Source organism: Otolemur garnettii, unplaced genomic scaffold, assembly GCF_000181295.1.
Source record: "Otolemur garnettii isolate 467f Iridium unplaced genomic scaffold, OtoGar3 scaffold00007, whole genome shotgun sequence".
Lineage (NCBI taxonomy): Eukaryota > Metazoa > Chordata > Mammalia > Primates > Galagidae > Otolemur > Otolemur garnettii.
Window position 1 is genome coordinate 5,991,066 of NW_003852402.1, and position 25,373 is coordinate 6,016,438.

General features: G+C 53.8%; 1 protein-coding gene and 1 non-coding gene across 3 annotated transcripts; both read left to right on the forward strand.

The window, feature by feature from the left end:
- Positions 1-429: 429 nt before the first annotated feature.
- On the forward strand, positions 430-23,444 carry LOC100951932 (NADH-cytochrome b5 reductase 3). 2 transcript variants are annotated; one of them, XM_023509302.1, is made up of 10 exons: positions 495-524; positions 6,615-6,764; positions 8,136-8,267; positions 10,256-10,328; positions 10,711-10,817; positions 12,912-13,041; positions 13,541-13,624; positions 13,852-13,937; positions 19,302-19,401; positions 23,027-23,444. In XM_023509302.1, exons 3-10 carry the CDS (start codon positions 8,184-8,186, stop codon positions 23,197-23,199), a joined length of 837 nt encoding a protein of 278 aa, XP_023365070.1. In that variant the 5' UTR covers positions 495-524; positions 6,615-6,764; positions 8,136-8,183; the 3' UTR covers positions 23,200-23,444. The 2 variants fall into 2 exon arrangements, with proteins under 2 accessions (XP_003783186.1, XP_023365070.1); XM_003783138.2 differs by lacking the exon at positions 6,615-6,764 and having other exon boundaries at positions 430-524.
- A 1,689-nt stretch (positions 23,445-25,133) lies between these two features.
- On the forward strand, positions 25,134-25,241 carry LOC111723032. The gene has a single exon (XR_002771663.1). It is a non-coding gene; the product is annotated as a U6 spliceosomal RNA (small nuclear RNA).
- Positions 25,242-25,373: the final 132 nt, after the last annotated feature.

Consider the following 25,373-nt stretch of genomic DNA (forward strand, 5'->3'; position numbering starts at 1 on the left):
CCACATGTTAAGGTAGTGGGATGGGGGGGGGGCACCTGCACAATAAGCAAGCGCGGTCCCCGAGCCCAGCGGGCATATTGTCTCTGAGGGAACTGCAGGCCTGGAGGTGGGACCGCGCTGGGGAGCGGCAGGAACAACCCGGGCTGGGCCGCTCCCACAGGCCTCGGGGCCCCGGAGGGGAAGGTTCTGGATTTTACTTTCGATCCCAACACGGGGCGCGCCATCTTGCTCCCTCTATGGTGGTGAACAAGGCTCAGAAAAGGTCCCACCCGGGCCACACGGCGGTCTGAGCTCGGCGCTGTCGGCCAGGCCCGTTCTCCGCGCGGCGCGGGGAGCCCTGGCCGCGTCCCGGGTCCAGCAGGCGGAGCAGCCAGGCCTCCGCCCCCGCCCCGCGCCGCGACTGGCCCGGGTGCCGCCCCTCCCCCAGGGTGACGCGGGCCGGGGCGGGGCGCGGAGCGACTGTCTAGGCGGCGGCGGCGGAGCGAGGGCAGCGCGGCGTCACCATGGGGGCCCAGCTGAGCACGGTAGGAGAGGAGGGGGACACCGGCCGCGGCGGGCGGGCTGTCCCGCGGGGTGTCTCGGGGGAACGGCGGCGCCTGGACCTCGGCCTCGCGCGGCGCCGACGGCCACGGTCCTATGAGGGGGCGGGGCCGGCCTGCGGGGAGGGGCAAGGGACCCCCGCCGCCCAGGCTGCGCCCGCTGCAACTAAACCGCAGCACCCCGGGCCAGCCGGTCGCACCCGGTCCCACCCTGTCCCACCCGGCCCCGGCCCCGGCCCGCCGGGCGTGCGCGGTGAGGACGGTGACTCACACTCTGCGCCCGAGGGGCGTGAGAGAGGCCGGCACCCGGGGCAGACAGCGGTGGCCCAGCCCGTTGCTGTCCCTAGGGTCGCCTCTGTTGCGGAAGCTGTGGCTGTGAGTGTGTGAGTGCGTGAAAGTGGCTTTTGAGAGTGCAAGTGTGACTAAGCAAGTGTGAGTGTGCATGTGTGAGTACGTGTGACTGCGAGAGTGAAAGTATGTGCATGAAGTGTGAGTAGGTGTGTGAGTGTGAGCGAGTGTGTGAATGGTGTGTGTAAGGGAGTTTGTGCATGTGTGTGAATGTGTGTGATGCCACTGGATGAGAGGGCTTCACACATTTTTATCTCTTTACTTTTATAATTTGTACTTGGATAGATGTAGGGGTACACGTGGTTTTGGTTACACAAATGAGTTGCATGGTTGTAATGTCTGGGTTTTTAGTGTACCAGACACTTCAATAATGTACATGCACCTGATCCTGTGCATTATTTTTTAAACGAAGGTTTTTCTTCTTTTAATCCCTTCCTACATCTTACAGCAACAAGAAGAACATCTGTGACACCTGGGTGTTCTCTTCAGTGGGGGGCCAGGCTGGGGTCAGGTGTAGCCCTCCCTGGAAGCCCCCATCTGAGCTGTGGATGGCCATACTAGAAAGGTCAGCACTGTAGCCCCATTTCACTGCTGTGGAAACTGAACCCAGATATGGCCACCTGGGGGCGCAGGCTCTGGTGGGGCTCCAAAGTCCACCCTCACCGTTCTGGGTTGGCCTAGGGCCTGTCTTCCTTTTGCCCAGGCCACCTCCCCTCTCTGATTTTTTTTTTTTTTTTTTTGACAGAGTCTCACTATGTCACCCTCAGTAGAGGGCTGTACTGTCACAGCTCACAGTAACCTCAAACTCTTGGTCTTAAGCGATTCTTTTGCCTCAGCCTCCCAAGTAGCTGGGGCAACAGGTGCCAACCACAACACTGGACTATTTTTATAGATGGGGGTCTCACTCTTAATCAGGCTGGTCTTTAACTCCTGAGCTCAGGCAGTCCACCCACCTTGGCCTTCCAGAGTGCTAGGATTACAGGCATGAGCCACCACGCCTGACTGTCTCTCTCTGGTATCTTAAAAGTGAAGTGATGCCACTAAGGCTGAAGCTACGGAGGACATTCCTCAACTCTTTGTGTCATGTGGTTCCCGAGCTCGCTGGACAGGAAGGCTGGCACTGCAGGGTTCAGCCCAGCATCTTACCACCTTCACCTCCACCTCCTGCCAGATGCCTCTTCCTCCTGGGGCTGGAGGCCCCTCGGGGAAGCAGGCAAAAGGCTTCTTGGCCAGGGCATTCACTCTGGAAAGTGTGGCCCAGCCTGGATTCTGGTGATATCACCAGCCTTTGTGTCATCCTGCCATTTTCCCCAGCAAGCACTCTCCGTCATTGTTGAAGCATCCTATGGGCTCTGAAACCTGCTCCCTCCCTTCTGCTTGCCCTATGTTTCTTACCTTTGAGCAGGTGCCATTGGCAGTGGAGTGAGTGTTGTATCCCCAGCACCTGGCTGCTTCATGCAGTTTGTTGAAGAGACTGATGGTCCCCTGTAAGGGGCAGGGCCCTGTCCAGGAGTCAGGAGACCTTCACCAGCCCCCCAGCCAAATCTGCCTAGCAGGCAGATGGTGATTGCCCCAAGTAGTTCCTGCTGGGGTCCTGACTGGATCCAGAATGTCCCCAGCATGCCCTGAACCTGGCCTCCTGGCACAGGGGCCCTCTGAAGTTTTCAGGAGGCCGGCTGAGGGCCTGAGATGCCAGGCGTCTTATCTGCGTTGTGCAAGCCCCATGGGAGGCCTCCTCCCACACTTTGGGGGACCCAGCCCAAGGTTGGCTCTGAATCTGCCAGCACTTAGGGAGAGCACTGGGGACTTGGCATGCCATCCTGGACCCTCGCGCCCTTGCCTCCCAGCCCAGCTGTGTGCTCAGCAGGCCCTGATAGGCTGACACCACAGGTAGAGTCTACCAGGCTTTCAGCAGCACTGTACCTAGTCGGGGGCCCAGATCCCAGCTCTGGCATCCACCTGCTCTCCCGCCTAGGTTCCCTTCCCCCACAGCTCCCAGTCAGGCTGGGAGCCATCACTGCAGAACTTCCTCCATTTCCTCCTACTTCCTCCCACTTAGAACAGGACCCGGAGGGAGGTGGACTTCAGATCCAGGCAGGACAGCTGGTGGGCAGGTAAGCAAGTGCACTGACTGGCTTGTCCAAGCCCCAGATCAGAGAGCTTGCACCTAGGAAGGACTGTCTCAGTCAGGTTGGGGATCCTGGCAGGCTTCTACCTACCCCAGACCTGGCCTGGGTAGAGTGGATATCAGCTTCCAGTGGGGAATTCCAAGGTGAACAGCTGGGCTGGGTATTCTGTGGGTGGGGAGCAGAGCTATGCAACCCCTCAGCTGTAGTGGGTGAGCTGGAGGCTCCCAGGATATGTGCTGGAAAACTGCCACATGTCCTTGTTCCCCTCCGTGCTATGTGTATCAGAGGCAGATAATGGGCTCTCTGGTGGGGTAGAGCATGGCCTGTGGGGCATTAGGTCAAGGTCTGGGAGGCAGATGACCCTGAGACCCCTAAGTGGTGGGGTGAGGTGGTGTGAGAGTGTGTGTGAGAGAACACACATGCCACACAGCTCAGGAGGAGCTTGGGCAGGACCTTGGCCCCAGCCATCTGCCTCCTGTTTACTTGGTCCACTGCTCTTGGGGCTGGGGGCAGTGCCGTGGCCCGGGTCAGGGGCAAAGCCTGTTGCAACCCACGTTGGCAGGAACAGAGTGCACCCCAATTCCTGTGAGTTTGGTAGGGCCTCTGACTTTCTTTTTTTTTTTGAGACAGAGTCTCACATATCACTTTCTTGCCCTTGGTAGTGTGCCGTCGTGTCATGGCTCACAGCAACCTCAAACTCTTGGGCTCAAGTGATCCACTTGCCTCAGTTTTTCTCTTTTTAGTAGAGATGGGGTCTTGCTTTGGCTTAGACTGGTCTCAAACTTGTGAGCTCAAGCAATCCACCCACCTTGGTGTCCCAGAGTGCTAGGATTATAGGCATGAGCCACTGCACCAGGCCCCTTGGTTTTTTTTTTTTTTTTTTAGAGATAAGGATCTCCCTCTTGCTCAGGCTGGTCTTGAACTTATGAGCTCAGGCAGTACACCCACCTTGGCCTCTCAGAGGGCTGGTATTACAGGTGTGAGCCACAGTGTCTAACCTGGCCTCTGACTTTCTGGGGATGGAACTTTTGCCGCCTGCTGCTCCTGGTTGTGGTATACCATTTCCTCTGCTGGTATCTGTCTCTCTGGCTTGGGCTCCTCAGGGGGAGCCTCCTGGCCTGTGTCCCCCACATTGAACATGGGCCCTGGTATGTGAGTGCCCACTGGGGTTTGTGGATGAAATGATTGACTGACGGTGTTGATTTGTGATGGTCTGCCACAGCACCCTCCCCAGATAAGAACTTTTACATATAAAAACTCCACCTCAGCAGGGCACAGCGGCTCATACTTATAATCGGCATTCTGGGAGGCCGAGGCAGGTGGATTGCTTGAGCTCAGAAGTTCAAGACTAGCCTGAGTAAAAGCAAGACACTGTCTCTACTAAAAATAGAAAAACTAGCTGGGGCGGTGGCCCCTGTGGCTCAGTGAGTAGGGTGCCGGCTCTATATACCGAGGGTGGTGGGTTCAAACCTGGCCCCGGCCAAACTGCAACAACAACAAAAAATAACCAGGTGTTTTGGCAGGCGCTTGTAGTCCCAGCTACTCGGGATGCTGAGGCAAGAGAATCGCCTAAGCCCAGGAGTTGGAGGTTGCTGTGAGCTGTGTGACGCCACAGCACTCTACTGAGGGCAATAAAGTGAGACTCTGTCTCTACCAAAAAAATTTAAAAAAGAAAAAAGAAAAACTAGCTCGGTGTTGTGGCAGATGCCTGGATTGCTTGAGCCCAAGAGTTTGACAAAGGTTGCTGTGAGCTATGATGCCAGAGCACTCTAGCCAGGGCACCAGAGTGAAACTCTGTCTCAAAAAGAAAAAAAAAGAAAGTCCACCTTCTCCCCTTTGGTGGCCAGAAGGTGCCCAGGGGCTCATGTCTATTACCTGGGCCTTAGTTTCCTCACTTGAATTGGGGTGGGTAACAGCACCTACCTGAGTCCTATAGGCTTGAGGATTAAGTGAGGTAATATGAGCAGAGCGGCTCTCCTCTGCTGTGCTTAGTTGGGAGCAGACACTGGGAGGAAGGCCATGGCGTTGGTCAGTTGCCCACAGTGAGCCTGCCGTGCTGTGGCCAGGTCCCAAGCCTGCCTTCACGGCCTGTGCTCCTGGAGTGCAGTGGGTTTTTCAGCCAAACAGGATGGGGTGTGCCCCACCTTCACCCGGGAGGAGTCTGGGCTCTTGTCCTGGTTCTGGAAACTTCTAAACAAAATAAAAAAAGAAACAGAGGACAGGAGCTTGTTATTATCCCTTCACTAATTCATTTACAAATATTTGCTGAGTGCTTTCTGTGCTGAGTGCTGGAAACAAGTGGTGATGAGATGCACACAGATGCTGGGGTTTCCGCTCCAGGGTTACATGTGGATGAGAAGGGGAGCTGCACGGGCCGAGGCCAGGGTTTCACCATCAGAGTTGCTGGGATGTGGGCCTCTTTTTCTCATTTGTGGGCTTAGGGCAAGTGAGGGACAGGGGACTAACAACAGAAAATGGAAACCAAAGCCTAGACTCCACCCGAGGCCTCCTGAGTCTCATTGTCTCCCCTTGTCTGGTGGGAATGCCATCAGAGCTCCCACCAGTGTAGGAGGGCCAGCCCAGAGGTCGTAAATTTGACTCTGCTGTCTTGGGAAAATAAAACTCCAGGGAGCACCAAACACAGCTCCAAGTGGCTCTTAATGTTGTTTCCAGGGCTCCCAACAATGGAGATTTCCTACGGATGTAACTTCACCCAGTTTTTTCACTACACCAATGGATATTCCCCATGGATATGGTTTCTTTGAGTGACATGGAAGAGGTCCATAGCAGAGGAATCATCCAAAGAATCCTCACCACCAGGGAGTTTACAGAGGGGCCTGGGGACTGTGAAAAGTCCACTAGGAGTCTGGTTAGCTAGGGAAGATTTGACATTTGAGCTGGTCTCTGAAGGCTGAATAGGAGTTTGCTGGTTGGGTAAGTGCAGAAGAAGGGCATTTGGGGTGGAAAGGAAAGTGTATGCTAAGGCCTGAAGCAAGAGGGGCTTGACATTGAGGGAACTGAGACCTGGGATATGTCTGGAGTTGAAACCATAGAGCTGGTACCTTAAAGGTAGATAGTAGGGAGCCATAATGGGTGTTTGAGGAGGTGGAGCTGCCTATTGGTTTAGGCAGCCACAGCTGGAGGCAGGTGCTCCAGCTCACTGGAGCCTCATTCCAGGCCTCCTGTGAGAGGCAGGATGTTGGATTTGGGCTTTGGGTCCTGTGACTTGGACACAGAGAGGGTGTTTTGTTCTGGGAGGTGGCTCAGGAGGAGCAAGGCTTTGGGCTAGACAGGCCTTTTGTCAAACTCTGGTTCCACCCCTGGTTGGTTGCTTCGCCATGTGGTCACTCATTCTCTCTGAGAAACAGAGATAAGAGTATCATGTGGTGTCACGAGTGGTACTTGGAGGGTTGGCTTGGTGTGACTTAGGGCAAGTTACTTGCCTTCTCTGGACCTCACTGCATCTACGGCCTAGAGCTGAAGTGGGGGAATATCCCAGGGAACTCAAGGCCAAAACTTGGGCCAGAGCCAGCCTAGGGGCATCGGCCATTGTCTTGCGCTAAGCATGGCCTTTTGCAGCCTCTGCTTTCCTCCCCAGTCTCCCTGGCCCTAGGTGGACCTGGAAAGGAAGAGTGATTCTCCTGAGGTCCTGAGCTGGTCTCTGTGACCACAGAGTCTGTGACTGCCAACCAGAGCCCTAAATGAACCCCAGGATGGGTGAAACACCTGCACAGCTGCCTGGGCTGTGGTAGGTGCTGGTTAAATGGGTGGTGGACAGAGCTCCCTGTGGGGCGGCCCTGGGCATGGGTTGGGGGTGGACTAGGTACCTGCAGCCCTTCCTTTTAGACCCAACAGTTGCATACCAGGGGCCCCATAGAGGCCCTGTCTGGGAAAGATGCATTTTATTCTATGCGGAACAAAGGGTCTGTAACTAAAGACAGGCAGCTTGAAGCCGCTGGGCCGGTTTTGGGACAGGAGCTGGGTGTGAAATCTTAGTGCCTCTGCTTTGCCTTTACTTGAGTACCCACCTCTCAGTTGGTAGTGGCCCCATGAGGATGGCAGGAAAAGCTCTTGTGCATGAGCCCTTGCTTCCCAGTTTCAGACCCCTGTATGGCCTGGGCTCCCATCTCATATCACAGTTCCCCAAGGAGGTAGGCGAGGTAGTGGCTCTCACCTTCCTGCTGGAGACAGGGCATAAGGCTCAGTTAGAGCACTTTCCCTGAGTTGTTGGAGAGTGGGGAGTTTTGGCAGGGCTTCTAGGAAGTGGAGGGACTGGCACTAGGACTTGAGACGTGAGGAGAGTCTCACCCAGCCTTGAATAGATCAGGGGCCACTTCCAGATGTGCAGTCTGCAGAATATGCTACCTCATGAGGTCCACAGTAAATCCCACAAAGGAAGGAGATAGGCCTCCATGCAAGCAAGGGACTTGGTTCTGAGTTTCTTGGCAGCCAAGGTGAAAAGGGGAACTCATAGGTAAAGAGAACACACATGGTCTTGCTAAGAGAGCTAAAGTCAGAGAGGTATACTTGAGAGGGTGAGTAAACAAGTTGTGAGGCTTGGCATGGTGGCTCACACTTGTAATCCTAGCACTCTGGGAGGCTGAGACAGGAGGATCCCTTGAGCTCAGAAGTTTGAGACCAGCCTGAGCAAGAGTGAGACCCCGTCTCTACTAAAATTAGAAAAATTAGCTGGGTGTTATAGTGGGCACCTGTAGTCCCACCTAATTTTGAGGCTGTCTCAAAAAAATAAAACAAAAATAAATTTACTCTTGAGCTTCCTGGTAGCCAAGATGAAAAGGGACACATGCTTAGACAAGTAGCTTTGCTTTTCCCTGTTCCTCTGAGGAAATGGAGCTTTTCCAAGAAGTTTTTCTTGTGGTTCTGAGCCTAGAAGCCTGAGTAATGTGGTGTGAGGTGTGGCAAGTCTGGATTTTGTAGCTTCTCCTAGCGCACCAAAAGCGATGATGGGTTTTCTGGATGAGTGTAGTGGGAAGAGGGCATCCCCAGCAGAGGGGGTGCCTGGAGTGTGAACTAACTGGCAAGTCTGAGGGGAAGGTAGGTGGCAGGGGCCCTGTTCCACTCCTGCACTGACCTTGTGGGCCTGTCCTTGTTGTTTCAGTTGGGCCATGTGGTGCTGTCCCCGGTCTGGTTCCTCTACAGCCTGCTCATGAAGCTGTTCCAGCGCTCCTCGCCGGCCATCACCCTCGAGAGCCCAGATATCAAGTACCCGCTGCGGCTCGTCGATAAGGAAGTAAGTGTCAGGCATTGGACCCTCCTCGCTGGCCATGTGGCAATTCTCAGGCACCTGCTCTGTGCTCTGGGCAGGTGTCCCCTCTGAAGTTGGTCCTTACTATCTGCCCATTTTACAGATGGAGAAAATGAGGTGATGTCTTTTGCTAAGGCCATCAGGAAGTGGTGGGAGGAATTAAACCTAGGTCTCTCTGACCACAAAGCCTGTTCTCTGAACCACATTGACTGTCCCATGGAAGATCAGAGTGGGAGGGACCTGTCAGGACTTTGGGGTCCAAGCACCCATTTAGCAGATGGAAAAATAGAGAGTGAGAGAGACTAAATGCCCAGTTCCCTGACAACATGGACTCTTCCTTTCTCCCAGTCCCCCCCTATCCCGCAGGGTCATGGTCACAGCCTGGCTGGTACTTGTTGGGCCTGCATATCTTTTACATCTTCCCCTGGGATGTCTCACCTGACCAGGCTCTAGCTGCCCAGCCAGGAGGCTCACTCTGCCCATCCTGTTTGACATTTTTCTTTTTCAAACCTCTGGTTATGACTTTAACTGTCCTCTTCCTCCCTTGCCTTGCCAGCCAGTGAGGGCTGCTTGCCTCAGTCACTCATGTTCTTCCTAGTCCCTCCCTTACTCTATTTCTGGTCACCTCCAGCTGCTGCAAGAGGGGTGTGGCAGGGAAAACTGAGTCATAGAGCACAGAAAGTCACCTGCCTAAGCACTGGGTCCTGCTGTCCACAGTGGGTTTGTGCCCAGCGTGTCTGACCTGTGTCCTGCGTGCAGCTCAGTCTCCAGGGCACAGAGCTTGTAGCTTCCTGCAACTGATGGGTGTGTCTGTGAGTGTCTCAGGAGTTCACAGAGAAGTCGAAAGCCAGAGAAAAGCAAAAATTAACAAAATAAAAAGTAAATCACTGCTTCCCACCAAGGCCACACTTCTCTTTGCAATATGCTTCATACATATGTGGGCACGGACACACAGGAGGATCCCTTGGACTTGAGACTGGCCTGAACAAAGTGAAACCCCATTTTTATTAAAAACAGAAAAATTAGGGGAGCCTGTGGTTCAAAGGAGTAGGGCGCTGGTCCCATGTACCAGAGGTGGCAGGTTCAAACCCACCCTCGGCCAAAAATGCAAAAAAAAAAAAAAATTAGCCAGATGTGGTAGTGGCACCTGTGTCCCAGCTACTCAGGAGGCTGAGGCAAGAGGATTGAGTGAGACCAGGGGTTTGTGGTGTCTGGGAACTAGGCTGACACCATGGTACTCTCACCTGGGTGACAGAGCAAGACTCTGTCTCAAAAAAAAAAAAAAAAAACCCACCCTCTTAAGGAGAACTCAGGGGCTTCAGTCTTGGCTCCTTCCTTGGCCCACCTGCCTCTTAGCCAGCTCCCACCCGCTCTGGAGGGGAAATGGCTACCTCTGCCCCACCCATTGACCATGCCCGCGAGTACCTGCCCTGTGCAGAGAAGAGGCCTGGCTTTGGGCTCATGGCCATGGCCAGCCCTAGCACCTCCTGGACAGGAAAGGCTGCTGTTTCCTGTCCTATGTGGCCCGGCTGCAGTCACAGCTGTCCCACCTCCTGAGGGCTTTTAGGGGCAGTAGTTTCCAGAGCCCCTCTCTTGGGCCATGGGCCTGGACAGCCACATCTCAGCTCTGCCCAGTTCAATAGTCCAAGCCCTGAGTTCTTGTACCCCCACACCACTGCTTGAGCAGAAAGCAGAGGTAGAGTCCTCCTTTCCCCTCCTGGCCCTCCCCTTGGGTTTATTCTCTACTTTAAACACTTTGTTACCAGGCCCTGGAGGATCACTGCCCCTCCTGGGCCTATAAGAAACTTCTGCACCCTCGCCTGCAAGTATGCAGGTGTCACATCCACCCATGGCATCAGAATTGCCTTTCAAGAGGGTACTCGGGCCCTGGGGAGGGGTGGGGAGGTGGGGGCCTTGAGGTCTGGTGGCCCCTCCGCCTGGGTGCTGTCCAGCAGCTTCCGGCCTCTTTGCAGATCATCAACCATGACACCAGACGCTTTCGCTTCGCCCTGCCGACACCCCAGCATATCCTGGGCCTCCCCGTGGGTGAGTCCTGCCCCCTAGCCCAAACCCAGCCGGCAGCAGGCTGGGCACTAGATCAGAGAGGCGAAACTTTGTGCTTCCATTAGGGAGGGTAGGGAAGGCTTCAAGGAGGAGGAGGTGACAGCTGTCCTGGGCCTTCAAGGGTGAGTCTGTGAGGATGAGAGAGGGCAAGATTCCTGGGCCCCTGGCAGTGGTACTGTAGGAGCAGAGGCATGGAGGCAAGAAGCTAGGCCGTAATGGGAACCCCTTGTAGGGGCAGCCGGGGGCAGTGGAGCTGGGCTAGGCTCTGAATGCCAGGTGGGGCACAGGGCAGTGGGTTGACAAGGGTCAGGGGTCACCCGCAGGGATGATTCCTGACCCAGAGTGACCCTGCCCTATCCTGTAGGCCAGCACATCTACCTCTCAGCTCGAATTGACGGAAACCTGGTCATTCGGCCCTACACACCTGTCTCCAGTGATGACGACAAGGGCTTTGTGGACCTGGTCATTAAGGTAAAGTCTCTAGACCATGACAACAAAGGGGTGGGTAGGGTTGGCTGTGGCAGCAGCCCAGGCCTCCAAGGTGCTCTTGTGTCCCCACAGTCTGGTCTCTAAAGACCCAATGCTCCCTTGTGCCTGGTTCCTGAGTAAATAGCAAATCAGTTCACCAACAAAAGCCAAGTGGAGGGGTCTTGGCACAAGTTCTCTGGGCACAAGTTCATCATCCTCATCAAGGATGGATATCTACAGGAGAGAAGCCAGGAGGGCCAATTGGCCTGTGTAGAGGCAGCGACAAGCCCCTTCCCTGCTATGCCCCTGGAAAAGCCCAGGGAGCTGGGTGCCAAGTGTGAGGCCAGGGTGGCCACCCCATTGTGCTCAGTGGCAGGGCCTCTGTGAGGTGCAGACCTCTAGGGAAGTGTGTGAGGACCGTGTCGGGGTAATCTGGGGAGCTGGAGTAAAGGGCTTTCTGGAGTCCTTCACTGGGCTGGAGGTGGGTGCTCGCCAAGAAGATGCAGCATCAGCAGCAGCAAACCAGAGAGGAGCACTGGCAGGGACCCCAGACAGCGAGCAGAAAGAGGGAGGGTTACAAAAGCACAGGGTGTTTTTATGAAAAAGAGACAAGAGCTTTACAGGGCACCTGTGCTCTCTGACAACACGTCCTGTGGGTGAGGACCAGCCCAGGCCCACAGCAGAGACCTACCTAGTTGAGGCCCTGACCTCCTGCCCAAGAGGGAGAGGGGAAATGGGTCTGTCCTGGCTCTGGCCTGGGGTCCTTCTGTGCTGCGGTTCCCAGTCTGGCCTCAAGAGCCTACCTTTGGCTAGAGCAGGGGTTCTCAGCCTTCCTAATGCCGCAGTGTATTTTCATTGCTAAAAAGGAGTCGTGGCTCAGCACCTATAGCTCAGGTGGCTTAAGGCGCCAGCCACATACACAAAAGCACTCTGTCCAGGGTGACAGCTTGAGGCTCTATCTCAAAAAAAAGGTGGGGGGGGGGCAGATCCTGACTCACAGGTTGAGAACTGCTGGGTTAGAGGATGGGCACTGAACAAATGGTCACACGAGAAGCCAGCGGACAGGGGACAAGTGCCGAAAATGGGCACCAGAGCTGGGCAGGGGTGGGCTGGCAAGAGCAGCTCCTGAGCAGGTGGTGGCGAAGGTGATGTCTGGGGCCGAGTGGGCGTCAACCAGGGGAAGAGGGGAGAAAAGGCCCTTCCAGGCACAAAGGCCCTGAGGTCAGGAGGAGGCTGGGGGACTAGAGTGGCCCTATGGTAGGCATGGGAGGTGGGAGAGGTCTGTGGGGCCAGGACAGGATCTGGAGGCGCGAGTTTGGGGCTTTGTCCAGAGATGGAGGCTAGGTGGTGAGGGCTTGGCTATCTGTCCATTTTGACATCGTTAGTCCAGGTATGGAGAAGACACTGAGGGGATTCAAGTTGAGGATGGAGAGCTCATAGGCGACAAGGCCAGAAGTCAAAGCCCTGGCCTGGCACCCCGGGCTGGGACAATGTGCTCTGCCCACTTCTCTCTGGCCCCTCCCTCCCTTCGAACTTTCTTCCATTCCCTGGGACCCTTTGCACACCCTTTCCCCCTTCCTCGTTCTCTGCCTGTCCAGCTCAAATACCCCCACGAAGCCTTCCCAACCTGGGAAGGGTAAGCTGCTGCCCCTCTGTCCCCATCTTTGTATGCATGTTGGATCCTCACTTCCAATTTCCAAAGCAATAAATTCCAGAGGGCACAGGGAAGGCAGTTGTTTCAATGTTTTTCTGACCCCACAAAATGGGAAGAACCAAACCTCCACCAGGGGGCGAGGCTGAGCGCGTCTGAAGCCTTCACCGTGCTGACAAGCAGGAGGCAGAGAGGCAGGGACATGTTAATATGTCCAGGTGCTTGGCCTTGTGCTCTAGGCTGGCACTTTGCTTTCTGAGAGGGTTTTAGGTGGAGGATGGGACCTGGGACAGGTAAGTTTTGATGGATGAATGAGTGGGATTCCACAAGAGGGGCCACGCGTGGGCCTCGGAAGAACCCAGAAGAGGTGCCTGCTTCGCACTGACAGCAGGAACTCGCCTGGGAGACCCTGGGGTGGGGACTGAGGGCTGCGGTGTGTCTTGCAGGTTTACTTCAAGGACACCCACCCCAAGTTTCCTGCTGGAGGGAAGATGTCTCAGTACCTGGAAAGCATGCAGATTGGGGACACCATTGACTTCCGGGGCCCGAATGGGCTGCTGGTCTACCAGGGCAAAGGTGATTCGGGTCAGAACCCTCTGGCTACCGAGAAGGAGAGCCTGAGAGTGTGATGGGTGTGGGGTGTGGGCTCTGACCCTGCAGTATTTGGATACACAGCTCTTACTGGACAAGCTGCCTCCTCTCTGGGAACTCAGTCGCCCCAGCTGTGTAGAGGATAAGTCGGTCATGCAGACAGGCTGTTCTTGGGGGCCAGACCTGGGGCAGATGGCCTTTGTCAGTGTCTGAAAACAGATGAGCAGACAGACTGAGCCTGAGCACTCTGGTTCGCCACCTCTCTGCTGCCCTACACTGCCCACAGCGGGGAACTCCTCACTGTGTTCTCTCTGGCATCTGTGTAGGATCCTGGGTCCCCACTTTATCCTCTGTTCCCCCACCCTGATGGCTGGGCTCACACTGGAGCTGTCCTCACCTTGGACTCTCAGAGTGAGGACAGGTCCCTCCCACCTGAGCCTGGCCTGTTGGAGAGCTGGGTCTTATCCCTTCCTTTTCTCCCCAGGGAAATTCGCCATCCGTCCAGACAAGAAATCCAACCCCGTCATCAAGACAGTGAAATCTGTTGGCATGATCGCAGGAGGGACAGGTATGTGGGACCTGGAGGCCCTGGGAGTCACCATTGCTCTCTGGCTCTCAGAAGGCAGAGTCATGGGTTGGGGTTGGGGCACTGGGTGAGGCACAGGCTTCAAGTGATTATGAGCTGCTCTGGTGAGGGACCCAGGCCCAGTTGTCCTGGCACTGACAATGCTCAGGCACCTGGCACCATGCCCAGAGCAGTGCTCACTCAGCACGGGGGGCCTGGTTGTTTTGCAGGCATCACCCCAATGCTTCAGGTGATCCGTGCCATCATGAAAGACCCAGACGACCACACCGTGTGCCACCTGCTCTTTGCCAACCAGGTCAGTAGACTGTCTCCACGATATGCAAACTCAGTTTCCTGAGAGGGGACTTAGGGCTTGGCCGGGCATTCGGGGTCTACACAGCTCTGTTGAAGTACTAGGGATGACTGGGATGGGGGTGCTCCGGACATTCTGTGCGCTGGCAGCCTTTGCAGCAGCAGGTGGCGGTCAGAGTTTACAGTCCAGAGTCTGAGTGTCTGACAGGGGGTCACTTTTTTAGGGGGGAGACTTCTTGAGCATCCCCAACCCTGGCTGTTTCCTTCAAACCTTAGAGCTTCTTTGTCCTTGAGCAGAGTTTGGAACCTGCTAGTGAGGTGGGCAGAAGGCTGGCCTGGGCTGGGCCCGGGCTGGAGTCAGAGGGCCCATTTTACAAACGAGCAGATAACTTCCTGGGTGTTGGCAGAGTTTGAACCTTGGCCTCTCTGGCTGCCTATTCCTGTCCCCGTGCCTACTGCCTGCTTGCCTTGGCCTGCTGTGTGACTGTGGATGAGTCACTTTCCCTCTCTGGGCCATTATCTGTCGAATGAGCTCATAAAGCGAAGTTGTTGCAAAGTTTTTGCAGGTTCTGTGTGTTGCGACTAAATATGTGGACTTTGTAAAGCAGCGGTTCTCACCTGTGGGTCGTGACCCACAGGAACTGTATTAAAGGGCTGCAGCATTAGGAATGTTGAGAACCACTGCTGTAAAATGACACTCCTCGGGGGGGAGAGCAAGATGAGATTATTCTTCTCCTACTCCAACATTCGGGGGCCATGCCCAGAATCCCCACCTTATGCCGCTCACATTTGGTTTATGTCAGCTTGGTCCCTCTGGCTCAAATGTCACGCTGCCTATCTGTGAGGAAGCTAAACCCAGAGGGGAGGGAGGGGCCTGCCTGAAGTCCTTGGATGTGGGTATAGGACTCCTGTACACTTGCAGGAAACTGTCCCAAGGCACTAGGCCCAAGAGTAGGGAGAAAGAGCCAGAAATTCTGAGCCAACTGCTGTGGAGGGAGGGAGGGTAGTGGTTGAGCTCAGTGGTGCTGGGTAGAGTCTGCTGAGGCCTTCAGACTCGCCCTCACCTGTGAGCCAGGGCGAGGTCATTAGACTCACCCTCACCTGTGAACGGCTGTTAGACTTGCCCTCACCTGTGAGCCAGGGGCATTTTGTAGGTCAGGCTACAGGCGCAGGCTCAGAGAAGGGCTTGTCTGTATACCTGTCTCACAGGAAGAGCTGAAACCAGGACCTAAACCAAGGCATATTTTTATTTAAAAAAAAAAAAATCTACACTTTAGAAAATATTGCTGCCTGGCGCAGTGGCTCATATCTGTAATCCCAGCACTTGGGAGGCCAAGGTGATGGATTGCCTGAGCTCACAAGTTCAAGACCAGCCTGTGCCAGAGCAAGACCTTGTCTCTAAAAATAGCCAGGCATTGTGGCGGGTGCCTGTAGTCCCAGCTACTTGGGAGTCTGAGGTAAGAGAATTGCTTGAGTCCTAGAGTTTGAGGTTGCTGTGAGCTATGATGCCAGGATACTCCACCAAAGGTGACAAAGTGAGACTCTGTCTCAAAAAAAAGAAAACATTATTCTTTTATAAAACATTTGCACTTTACATCACGGCATGTCTGGCCTAATGGAAGCAGTGGATCCCTGTTTATTTCTGCATTCACTCTGTGAATCTAAGAGAGCGAGAGCCGGAGAGCAAGGGTGACAGATACAAGTGATGTCTTAGCATAGTACGGAAATTGTGTGGTACCAGCCACTTTGGAAGCAGAGGTGGGCGGATCGCATAAGCCTAAGAATTCAAGGCTGCTGTGAGCTATGACAGTTGGACAGTTGGGCCACTGCACTCCAGCTGGCTGACAGAGTGAGACCTTGTCTCTAATAAAAAAAAAAAAGAAAGAAAAAAGAAAATTGTTTTAATCTCACAGATCTTCTGAAGGGTCTCAACCTCAGGCTCGTCAGGCCATACACACTCCAAGAAAACCGCTCTAGTTGGGTCCTGGCCCCTCCCTTCTTCTTCTGGAGCCCCCTGCCCCCAGGGTAGCAGCCCTGGGTCCCATCCCTCTGTTTTATGTGGGTAACAGTGGCAGCCACTTTATAGGATGGTCGTGAGGATTAAAGCAAGAGACACATCATGGCTTACTTGCGAGTTCTTCCAGAATTGATGAGGGAGCGAAGGTGGGGAGGGGCGGGGTGAGGACAGGAGTCCTGGGGTTCTGCACTCAGCATTAACCCAGAAGTGCAGTAGAGACTTAAATGACCTCTTTTTGGGTAGGGAAGCTTGATATTCTTTAGCATTTTCTAAAATAACACTCAGATTCTCAGCTGGCTTTTCGTCCCTTTTAATGTACACACAGACAACCAGGAAAGTTTTGGAAAAGAGTAATAAGGAAGAATATGTTAGATGTTAAAAACACTAAATAGTGTCAGTGATGATGACAGTGTGGTTCTAGAGCCATGTGTGATATCTGGACTTTCAGGATAATAACAACAGAAAATCTAGAATTGCAGGCTGGGCAAGGTGGCTCATGCCTGTAATTCTAGCACTCTGGGAGACGAGGCGAGTGGTTTGCCTGAGCTCACAGGTTGGAGACCAGCTTGAGCCAGAGCAAGACCTCGTCTCTAAAAAATAGCTGGGCATTGTGGTTAGTGCCAGTAGTCTCATCTACTTGGGAGGCTGAGGCAAGAGAATCACTTAAGCCCAGGAGTTTGAGGCTTCTGTGAGCTATGATGCCATCACAGTCTACTGAGGGTGACAAAGTGAGACTCTGTCCCCTCTCCAAAAAGAGACTGCTTAAAAATTAAAAGTTCTGAGAAAGAGGAAAAAAAGAAAAAAAAACAAACCACACAGCACTATAGATAAGGTAGAAAGACAATTAACTAGGGAAAAATGTACAGTGTCATTGAAAAATGTACCAATAAAAGATTAATATCTCTAACATAAAATGTTTTTACAAATAAATAAGAAAAGACACAACTAGATAAGTGGTATGTTTATTTTTTATTATTAATAAAAAATGAAAATTAAAGCACAAAGCTGGGCAGAGTGGTGGGCACTTATAATCCTAGCTACTCAGGAGGCTGAGGTGGGAGGATCACTGGAGTCCAGGAGTTCTATTCTAGCTTGGGCAACATAGCAAGACCTCATCCTTAAAAAAGAAAAAAAAATTAAAACATGAAGTTACCTTATGATCAATATGACTGGCAAAAATTAAATAAATATTCTCCAGTGCTAGCAAAATTGTAGGAAGAGAGATATGCTTGGGCAGGCAGCTGGGCCGTGACCTGGTGGAGTGAAGGCCTTCTCCATGCAGAAGTCATCACCCAGAACCCACCTCCGCACATTTATCCTGAAGAACGGGGGGGCAGTGAGAGTGCTCAGAGCCATGCCATTTATGAAGGAGGATGTGTGAACAGCCTTGAAATCCTTCAACTGGAAATAGGTGGTCCCTTTGCTGACAGCTAGTAAGATTGGGTTGGTGCAGGGTCAACTGACACATGGATAGTCTGAATAGAAAAAATATAAAAACTATACACTAAAATTCTTTTTTTTTTTTTTTTTTTTTTGAGACGGAGCCTCAAGCTATCCCCCTGGGTAGAGTGCCATGGCATCACAGCTCACAGCAACCTCCAACTCCTGGGCTCAAGCGAGTCTCCTGCCTCAGCCTCCCAAGTAGCTGGGACTACAGGCGCCCGCCACAACGCCTGGCCATTTTTTGGTTGCAGCCATCATTGTTGTTTGGCGGGCCCAGGCTGGGGATTCGAACCCGCCACCTTAGGTGTATGTGGCTGGTGCCTTACCCGATTGAGCCACAGGCGCCGAGCCTAAAATTCTAATACAAGGGCGAACAATTAAGTTCACAAACTTGTCCTTGAACAAGTGCTACCCACATCATTGCTGAGTATCACTGAAGTCACCTCTCATGTACTCCCCTTGGGACCAGCTATGCACCGATGCCAGTCTGTCCTTCAAAGCAATTTTAGAACTCTTTTTCTGGAATGGCCGTTAGAGCCATCATTCCTTGATCATTAAGTTCGCAAACCCATCCTAGAGAAAGTGCTACACACCTCATTGCTGAATATAACACTACAGTCAGCTTTTTTTTGTGAGACAAATTCTCACTTTGTTGCCCTGGGTAGAGTATCATGGTATCGTCATAGCTCACAGCAACCTCAAATTATTGAGCTCAAGCCATCTTCCTGCCTCAGCCTCTTGAATACCTGGGACTATGGGTGCCTGCCACAGCACTTGGCTAATTTTTCTATTTTTGGTAGAGATAGGGTCTCTTGCTTAGGCTGGTCTAGAACTCCTGAGCTTAAGTGATTCACCTGCTTTGGCCTCCCAGAGTGCTGAGATTATAGGTGCAAGCCCCTACGACCAGCTAAGGTCACCTTTGAAGTACTTGGCCATCAGGTCACCATGTCTAGGCACCTCTGGTCACATAGTGGAGGTGCTGTTCCCCAGACTGGGGACCCCTGGGTGGGTCCATGCTCTTTGGCCTTATGGTTTAATTCCCATGGTGTCGGTGACACTGCACTCTAGCCTGAGCTGCTCATATGTCCCTGAGTGACCTGCAGATATATTAGCCATGGCCTGGGGTCAGAAACTGGGGCTGACTCGGGTGAGGGGGAGATCCCTGCATGCATGGTGGCCCGGGAAGATGTCCTGGGAGGGATGAAGCTGCCAGTGCAGCTGGCCAGGAAGATGGTAGGGAAGTAGGGGTGGCAGGGGGTGGTGGGTAACACCAAAAAGATTTGCCTGGCTCAGCGCCTATAGCTCAACCGGCTAAGGCGCCAGCCATGTACACCTAAGGTGGCGGGTTCGAATCCCCAGCCCGGACCCGCCAAAGAACAATGACCGCTGCAACCAAAAGATAGCCGGGCGTTGTGGCGGGCGCCTGTGGTCCCAGCTACTTGGGAGGCAGAGGCAGGAGACTCGCTTGAGCCCAGGAGTTGGAGGTTGCTGTGAGCAGTGAAGCCATAGCACTCTACCCAGGGGGACAGCTTGAGGCTCTGTCTCAAAAAAAAAAAAAAAAAAAAAAAAAAAAAGATTTGCCTGAGGGTGAGGGTTCCAAACTGTCATCCTTTCACCTGAACTAGTCCTTACTTGAAGTATGATAAGCACCCCCAAGGTTTGGCGATCTCCTTCCCCTGCCGTCTGCAGTTCTGTTCCCTCTTTCTCCCTCACTGTGTTGCACACGTCCCCACAACATGGAGGCCGTCTGCAGACTGTGCTTTGACAAGTTCTGGGCAGCCCAGGCCAGCTCCTTGGGGATGCAAGGGAGGAGGGCCCTGGCAGCTGTTTGGTGTCTCTGTTGGGTATCTCCCAGGGTCATTCCTGCCACCCCCAACCTCCCTGACACTTGGCCCCATTCGCCCACAGACGGAGAAGGACATCCTGCTGCGGCCCGAGCTGGAGGAGCTGAGGAGCCAACATTCTGCTCAATTCAAGCTCTGGTACACGGTGGACAGAGCCCCTGAAGGTGAGCATGGAAGTCCCTGGCCTGGAGTTCCCCTGTGTGAGCCTCAAGCCTCGTTTGGGGCCCACTGCGGCCCTGCCAGAGGGAGGTGGTGTGATCCTACCTCATGGATGAAGCCTGCAGAGCCAGAAAACACCAGACCTGGGCCTGGAACTCAGGGCTCCATCCCCGGAGCAGGGTCCTTCCCTGACCCAGTGTGCTGTCCCCTGCTGGATAAGGAAGGCTGGGCATTGCCTCTGCACTGGTGTCTGGAGGCAGTGCCGGCTGTAGGCCGTGGCTCCCACTTTACAGTTTGTACTCAGTGGAGACACTTTACACCCATCTTCTCTCCCATCATCAGCCCTGGGAGGTGGGCTGGGCTGGTAGATGCTGACCCTCATTCTGCCCGTCCAGGCGGTTAAGCTGTTGGCCTAGGTCGCAGGGAGGTAAGAAGAGCCAAGTCCACGCAGGAGTGGGTGACTGAGGCTGCCCGAAGCTGGAAATGACAGTGCCCCATGGGTTGACCGTCCTTCCTTTATCTGCTTTAGCTGGAGATGTGGCTACAAGAAGTATCTTAATTCCTTCTTTGCTGTAAGAAAAGCAGCAACTCAGGCTCCTCAGGGTGGGGAAACTGGGGAGTGGTGAGGACTGCAGTCTGTTGCCCAGAGCGGGCAGCCCCTTCTCAGCTGTGGGCAGGCTGGCCGTGCAGGAGCTCAGCCAGTGTGGCCAGGCCTTTCTGCTTTTCTAGAGAAGCTGGTTCCTGCATCCTCATGGGGAATCTCTAAGTGTTAGAAACTGGACATTTTTGAAGCACCCACTTGGGTGCCAGGTTGTGGTCTGCCTCCATGTCCTGCCACCCTGCCTTTGCTGTCCCCACACCCATCTACACTAAGGAGCACACACCACCTGTTAATGAGAAAGCTCTGTCCCCAACACCGTCTGCTCCCCCCCGAAATGAGCAGAGGGGCTCTGGGGGCTGGGGCCCATCTGGTGAGCTAGCCCTGAGGATGGGCTGCCCAATTTGTTTTTTGTTTTGAGACAGAGTCTTACTGTGTCACCCTTGGTAGAGTGCTGAGGCATCACAGCTCACAGCAACCTCCAACTCTTGGGCTGAAGTGATTCTCTTGCCTCAGCCTCCCAAGTAGGGACTACAGGCACCTGCCACAACATCTGGCCATTTTTTTTTTCTTTTTTTGGTTGCAGTTGTCATTGTTGTTTTAGCATGCCCAGGCTGGGCTCGAACCCACCAGCTTTGGTGTATGTGGCCGACACCCTACTCACTGAGCCATGGGCACCGAGTCAAGGGCCACCTAATTTGGATTCTGGGTCTTTCTGGCTGAGACCCAGGCCTGGGGCTGAGTGCATCTTTAAACTTGACATCCATGTCCTGAGGACCCTGGCTGGACTGGCTGCTCTGGGCCAGCCCCTCTGAGCATGGGAGACCTCCTCCCAGTTGGACCCTCCTCCCTGTGTGTTCATGAAGCCAGCCTGGCCCCAGGATCCTGCATTCTGGTAAGGGAGGTGGAGCACAGATGGGGACCAGTTTTATTTGTAAATTATAGAGTGGAGTAGCTGGAGTTTAATGCAGTGACAAGACAGGGTAGAGCCAGGCAGTGGGGCGGGAGTGGGGCTTATCCTAGGAGCCAAGCTGTTGTTTTTTCTTCTAGTAAAGAAAGGAACATTTTTCTTGTATCCATGTTTTGATCAAAAGAGAGGAAATGAAAGATGGGTTAGCTCCCTTCTCTTTGCAGTTTCTAATAGTGTGGACACAGTAGGCTCGTGGGCAAGGTGGCACTTAGCAATGGTGAGAACGCCCCGGCTGGGTGCCAGCGGGAAACCTTGCTGCTGGGAATAGGCCAGTGCTGCCCCTGGCGGTAGCGTGCGGCAGCACCAAGCCCAAGGCAGGGATTGTTTGTTTTTTTGTTTTAGCAATAGTAACAATAGTTAAGTCCCGAGGTTACCAGCTGCTGAGAGGAAGGGTTGGGTGGTTTCCCAGAATTTTTCACTGATGTTTATTACCTCCCTGACATCCAATTCAAGACTAGTTGAGCTACTGCTGTAACATTGAGTATAAGCTGAGATTCTAGTATAGATTGAGTATAAGTTGAGAAAAAGTATGGCAATGAGCCAGCCCTCTGTCTAGTGGCTCAGGGAAGGAACAGAGGCAAGTAGCCAGAACCCATGGCAAGTGCAGCAGACTCACATTCCCCTGCAAAGCCACCTTCAGTACGTGTACAAAGAAAGGTACACTGGGGTGGCACCTGTGGCTCAAAAGGGTGGGGTGCCGGTCCCATATGCTGGAGGTGGTAGGTTCAAACCCAGCCCCAGCCAAAAACTGCAAAAAAAAAAAAAAAAAAAGTACACTCTACATCATCTGAATAAAAGTCCTTATAAAATTGAGATTTATCTTAGTTATCTGCACATTTTGTATGCTAGCAAATACCGTTTATTCTCATACACTTTTTTAAAAAGTATATTCAAATCCGTTACTGAGCTAGGAAAATGTTCTTTGTGCCCCGCCTCATTCCAGAAGGGATTTTAAGAGGTTTATAAAGATCATATGATGAGTCACAGGGGCACAAATGGAAAGTTGAAGTGAAAGAAAAACAAGGGCAGGGCCATAGCATGGAATCAGGAATGGGGTTTGTACAAAAGTGCACTGTGGTGCATACTTGCTGTGGATGGGTGATGCCTATTACTCTGAACTTCCTAGCAGCCAAGGGGTAAAGGGCAATGTGGTCATACTTAGTCCATGGCGTCCATAGATAAAGGGGACTGCCTTGCTCAGTACAGCTGATTCTCCTTGGTTCAAGGCCAGCTGAGACTGTTTTGGCCTCTCCTCTCCAGCACCCCCACAGAGTGCACATAGAGTTGGACGTAGTGTGTTGTCCATCTAGGCGAGGTGTTCAGTGCCAGCCAGCGCCCTCTTCACTGTGGGCTTCTGCAGCAGCCTTTCTGTTGGTGGTAAGGGCTGTGAGGAGGCTCTTTCTGGTTGCGAAGAACAGGGACAAACCATGTAATATTGGGTGTCCAGGACCAGAGGGGCTTGAGGGGACAGGATACCACTCCTCAGCTCAGCCAGTCCTTGTGGAGTGCTAGGTGTCTCTGATGGGGGCCTCAAAGGCAAGCGTTGGTGGCACAGCATCTGTCCATCTCCCCACCACTTCCCACATGTCTGCAGGGTCCTGCCACTGGCATTCTGCCCACCCACCACCTGCTGTGTCTCTCTGACCATTGTTACTGCCCTTCCAAAGCCAAGCAAGAAGATCTTCCTGAGTGATAGTGCCGCCCATTAGGCAGAGGTAGGGGCTGGCTGGGGTCAGGTGCCCACAATGCGGTCAGGCATTGGCTGGGGAGGAAGCATTTGGCAAGTGGTGGCCTTGGCTGGCCATCCATCCATCCCTTGGGGCTGAGCTCCTGCTAATGTGCTTGGTGTGGGGGTTGTTTGAGAAGACCCTGGCTGCATGGCCAGTATGTGTCCTTAGGTGCCCAGGTGGTATCTGTCCCACAGAACACTTGGGAGCCGTGAAGGTGGTGAGCATAGAGCAACCCCCTACTCCTCATCCACCTGCAGATTTGGCAGGTGTCTGCGGGTTGGCTGGTCAGCTGTGCAGCCACACACAGGCTCACATGGTCTCTCGCCCTACAGCCTGGGACTACAGCCAGGGCTTCGTGAATGAGGAGATGATTCGGGACCACCTTCCGCCCCCAGAGGAGGAGCCGCTTGTGCTGATGTGCGGACCCCCACCCATGATTCAGTATGCCTGCCTGCCCAACCTGGACCGCGTGGGCCACCCCAAGGAGCGCTGCTTCACCTTCTGAGGGCCGGTGCTGGCCTCATACACCTGCCCCGCATACGCACCTTGCCCCGTCCACATTTATCCCACCACCACCCCACTCTGCCCCTTTTCATACTGGGGCCTGCCTTTAGCCTGGCCTGCCCTTGCCCTGGTGACCACCCAGCTGAGCTGGCCCCCGAGGGGCCCCTTTAGGAGCAGGGTTCTCTTTTAGCCACAGTGGGATCTCCAGGATAGGCTCCTGTCCTGTACCCCCATTCCCTCCCCCCCCCCCCCTCCTATTGCCTCCCCCCCCTTCCCCCCCCCCCCCCCCAACACCACACTACAAGGTTGAGAGCTCCCAGTGCCACATTCTACTTGCTGCCTTGGGACAGTGGACCACAGTCTGGATAGAAGCCCACCCTCGCCATCGTCCTTGGCCACCCCTCACTGCCTGCCTTGGGCCATGGTCAGGCCTCAGCCCCTGACACTACATGAGATGGGTGACGCTAAAAAGTCCTCTGGTGGGGGGGCTGCTGGGGATGAGAGGCTGTCCTGACTCCAGGGCCCGGGAGGGGCTGGGCAGCTGGGAGCTTGGCTCCTCCCACAGCCAGAGTGGGATGCAAGTCCTGGCTAACACCGGGAGGCCAGCAAGTGGGCCCCCTGGAATGGTGCCATTTCCCCCAGCACACCAAATGTTAAGCAGCCTTGGGTGTCCTGAGCTGTCAGTCAGCAGCCCCATGGACTACCCCAGGCCAGCAGTCCTGACATCAGCCCACAGCAACCGTGTTTGTTTATTCCTCTGTCCTAAGCCCACCTCCTCCCACCTTGTCCCAGCACAGGGAGATTTTGAGCAGTGCCTCTTGTCCTAGAGACATATGGTGGCCTCAATGTTGCCTTTAGATAGCAGCTGTGCTAGCTCTTGCTACTGGCTTTTTCAGAGTCATTTAGGAGCAGAAAAAAATTGAATTAAAACTTTGCTAATGTTAACCCTCCGGCAGCTCCTTGAGGCTCTGTGACTGGTGTCGCGGAGTTGGGGGCAGAGTGGGACAGCTATTTCTGATGCGTGTTTGTGTGTGTGGTTGAAAATTTGTAAAGTGCAGAAAAGTATCCATAGGAAAAAAATACCCGACATCAGAGGCAAAGGCTGCTAACTTTACCTGAAACCGCTATGGGCTGCTCCTTCCTCTCAGCAGCAAGTGGACTTTTCCCTGTCACCAGATTCTCACCATAAACCCAAAAGGATCCTGATCTATTCTTCAGTGAACAGTTCTGTGACTAACAGTGGCCGTTCTCACCTTCCTCCAGATGCCCATCTTTACCTTCCTAGAAAGAGCAGGCCCAGGCCCAGGGGCAGGGACTCTGGAGTTCAGCCCTCTTCATGCCCGGCCTCATCCAGGTCATCTCATCTGAGAAAAGGCACCCCAGGCCTGTCTTTGGACAACTGTATGCCTCCAGCCTCTCTGTACAGCCCTGAGAGGAGAGAGAGAGAGAGAGAGTATGAGATCAATAGCCCTATTTTCCTTTGGAGGCTCCTGCAGTGAATGTTTCTCTCCCTGAGTCCTGAGGTGAGGCAGATGTCACTGTCCCGGGTGCTGGAGACTCAGCTGGGGGTGCCTGAAGCACAGCTCATCCCTTACTCTCTGTGATGTTGGGCTTCTCGTGGGAAAGAGACTAGACAAATCTTAACCGAGGGCATTTGTGCTGCAACATGAAGACATGGAGCTGATACGGCCTGGATAGGTGTTCAAGGTGGTGGGAACAGCAAGAGGCCCTGTGGTTGAGACAAGCGTGTGGAATAAACTTGTGGCTGAATGGGGCTAGCAGAGATGAAACTGGGGAGGGAGGTAGGACTGGAATGGGGCTCAGAGGGAGTAGCCAGCAAGCACCAAGGCCTTGGGGCAGAAACCTGGGGCATGATGGCCCAAGGAACACAGGGAAAGCCAGTGTGCTGGAGTGGAGTAGGGAGGAAGCCGGGTGGGGTGCTCGGTTTGGCACACTTATACTAAAATTAGAATGATACGGGGAAGATTAGCGTGGCCCCTACACAAGGATGCTATGCAAATTTGTGAAATGTTCTATGTTAAAATAATATATATATATATATATATTTTTTTTTGAGACAGAGCCTCAAGCTATCCCCCTGAGTAGAGTGCCGTGGCATCATAGCTCACAGCAACCTCCAACTCCTGGGCTCAAGCGAGTCTCCTGCCTCCGCCT

Excerpts from the sequence above, each read along its gene's own strand:
- LOC100951932 (XM_003783138.2), top strand. The coding sequence starts at position 504 with ATGGGGGCCCAGCTGAGCACG. Across the intron at positions 525-8,135 it reads TGGGGGCCCAGCTGAGCACG|TTGGGCCATGTGGTGCTGTC; the intron begins GTAGGAGAGGAG and ends TTGTTGTTTCAG. Across the intron at positions 13,625-13,851 it reads CATGATCGCAGGAGGGACAG|GCATCACCCCAATGCTTCAG; the intron begins GTATGTGGGACC and ends GTTGTTTTGCAG.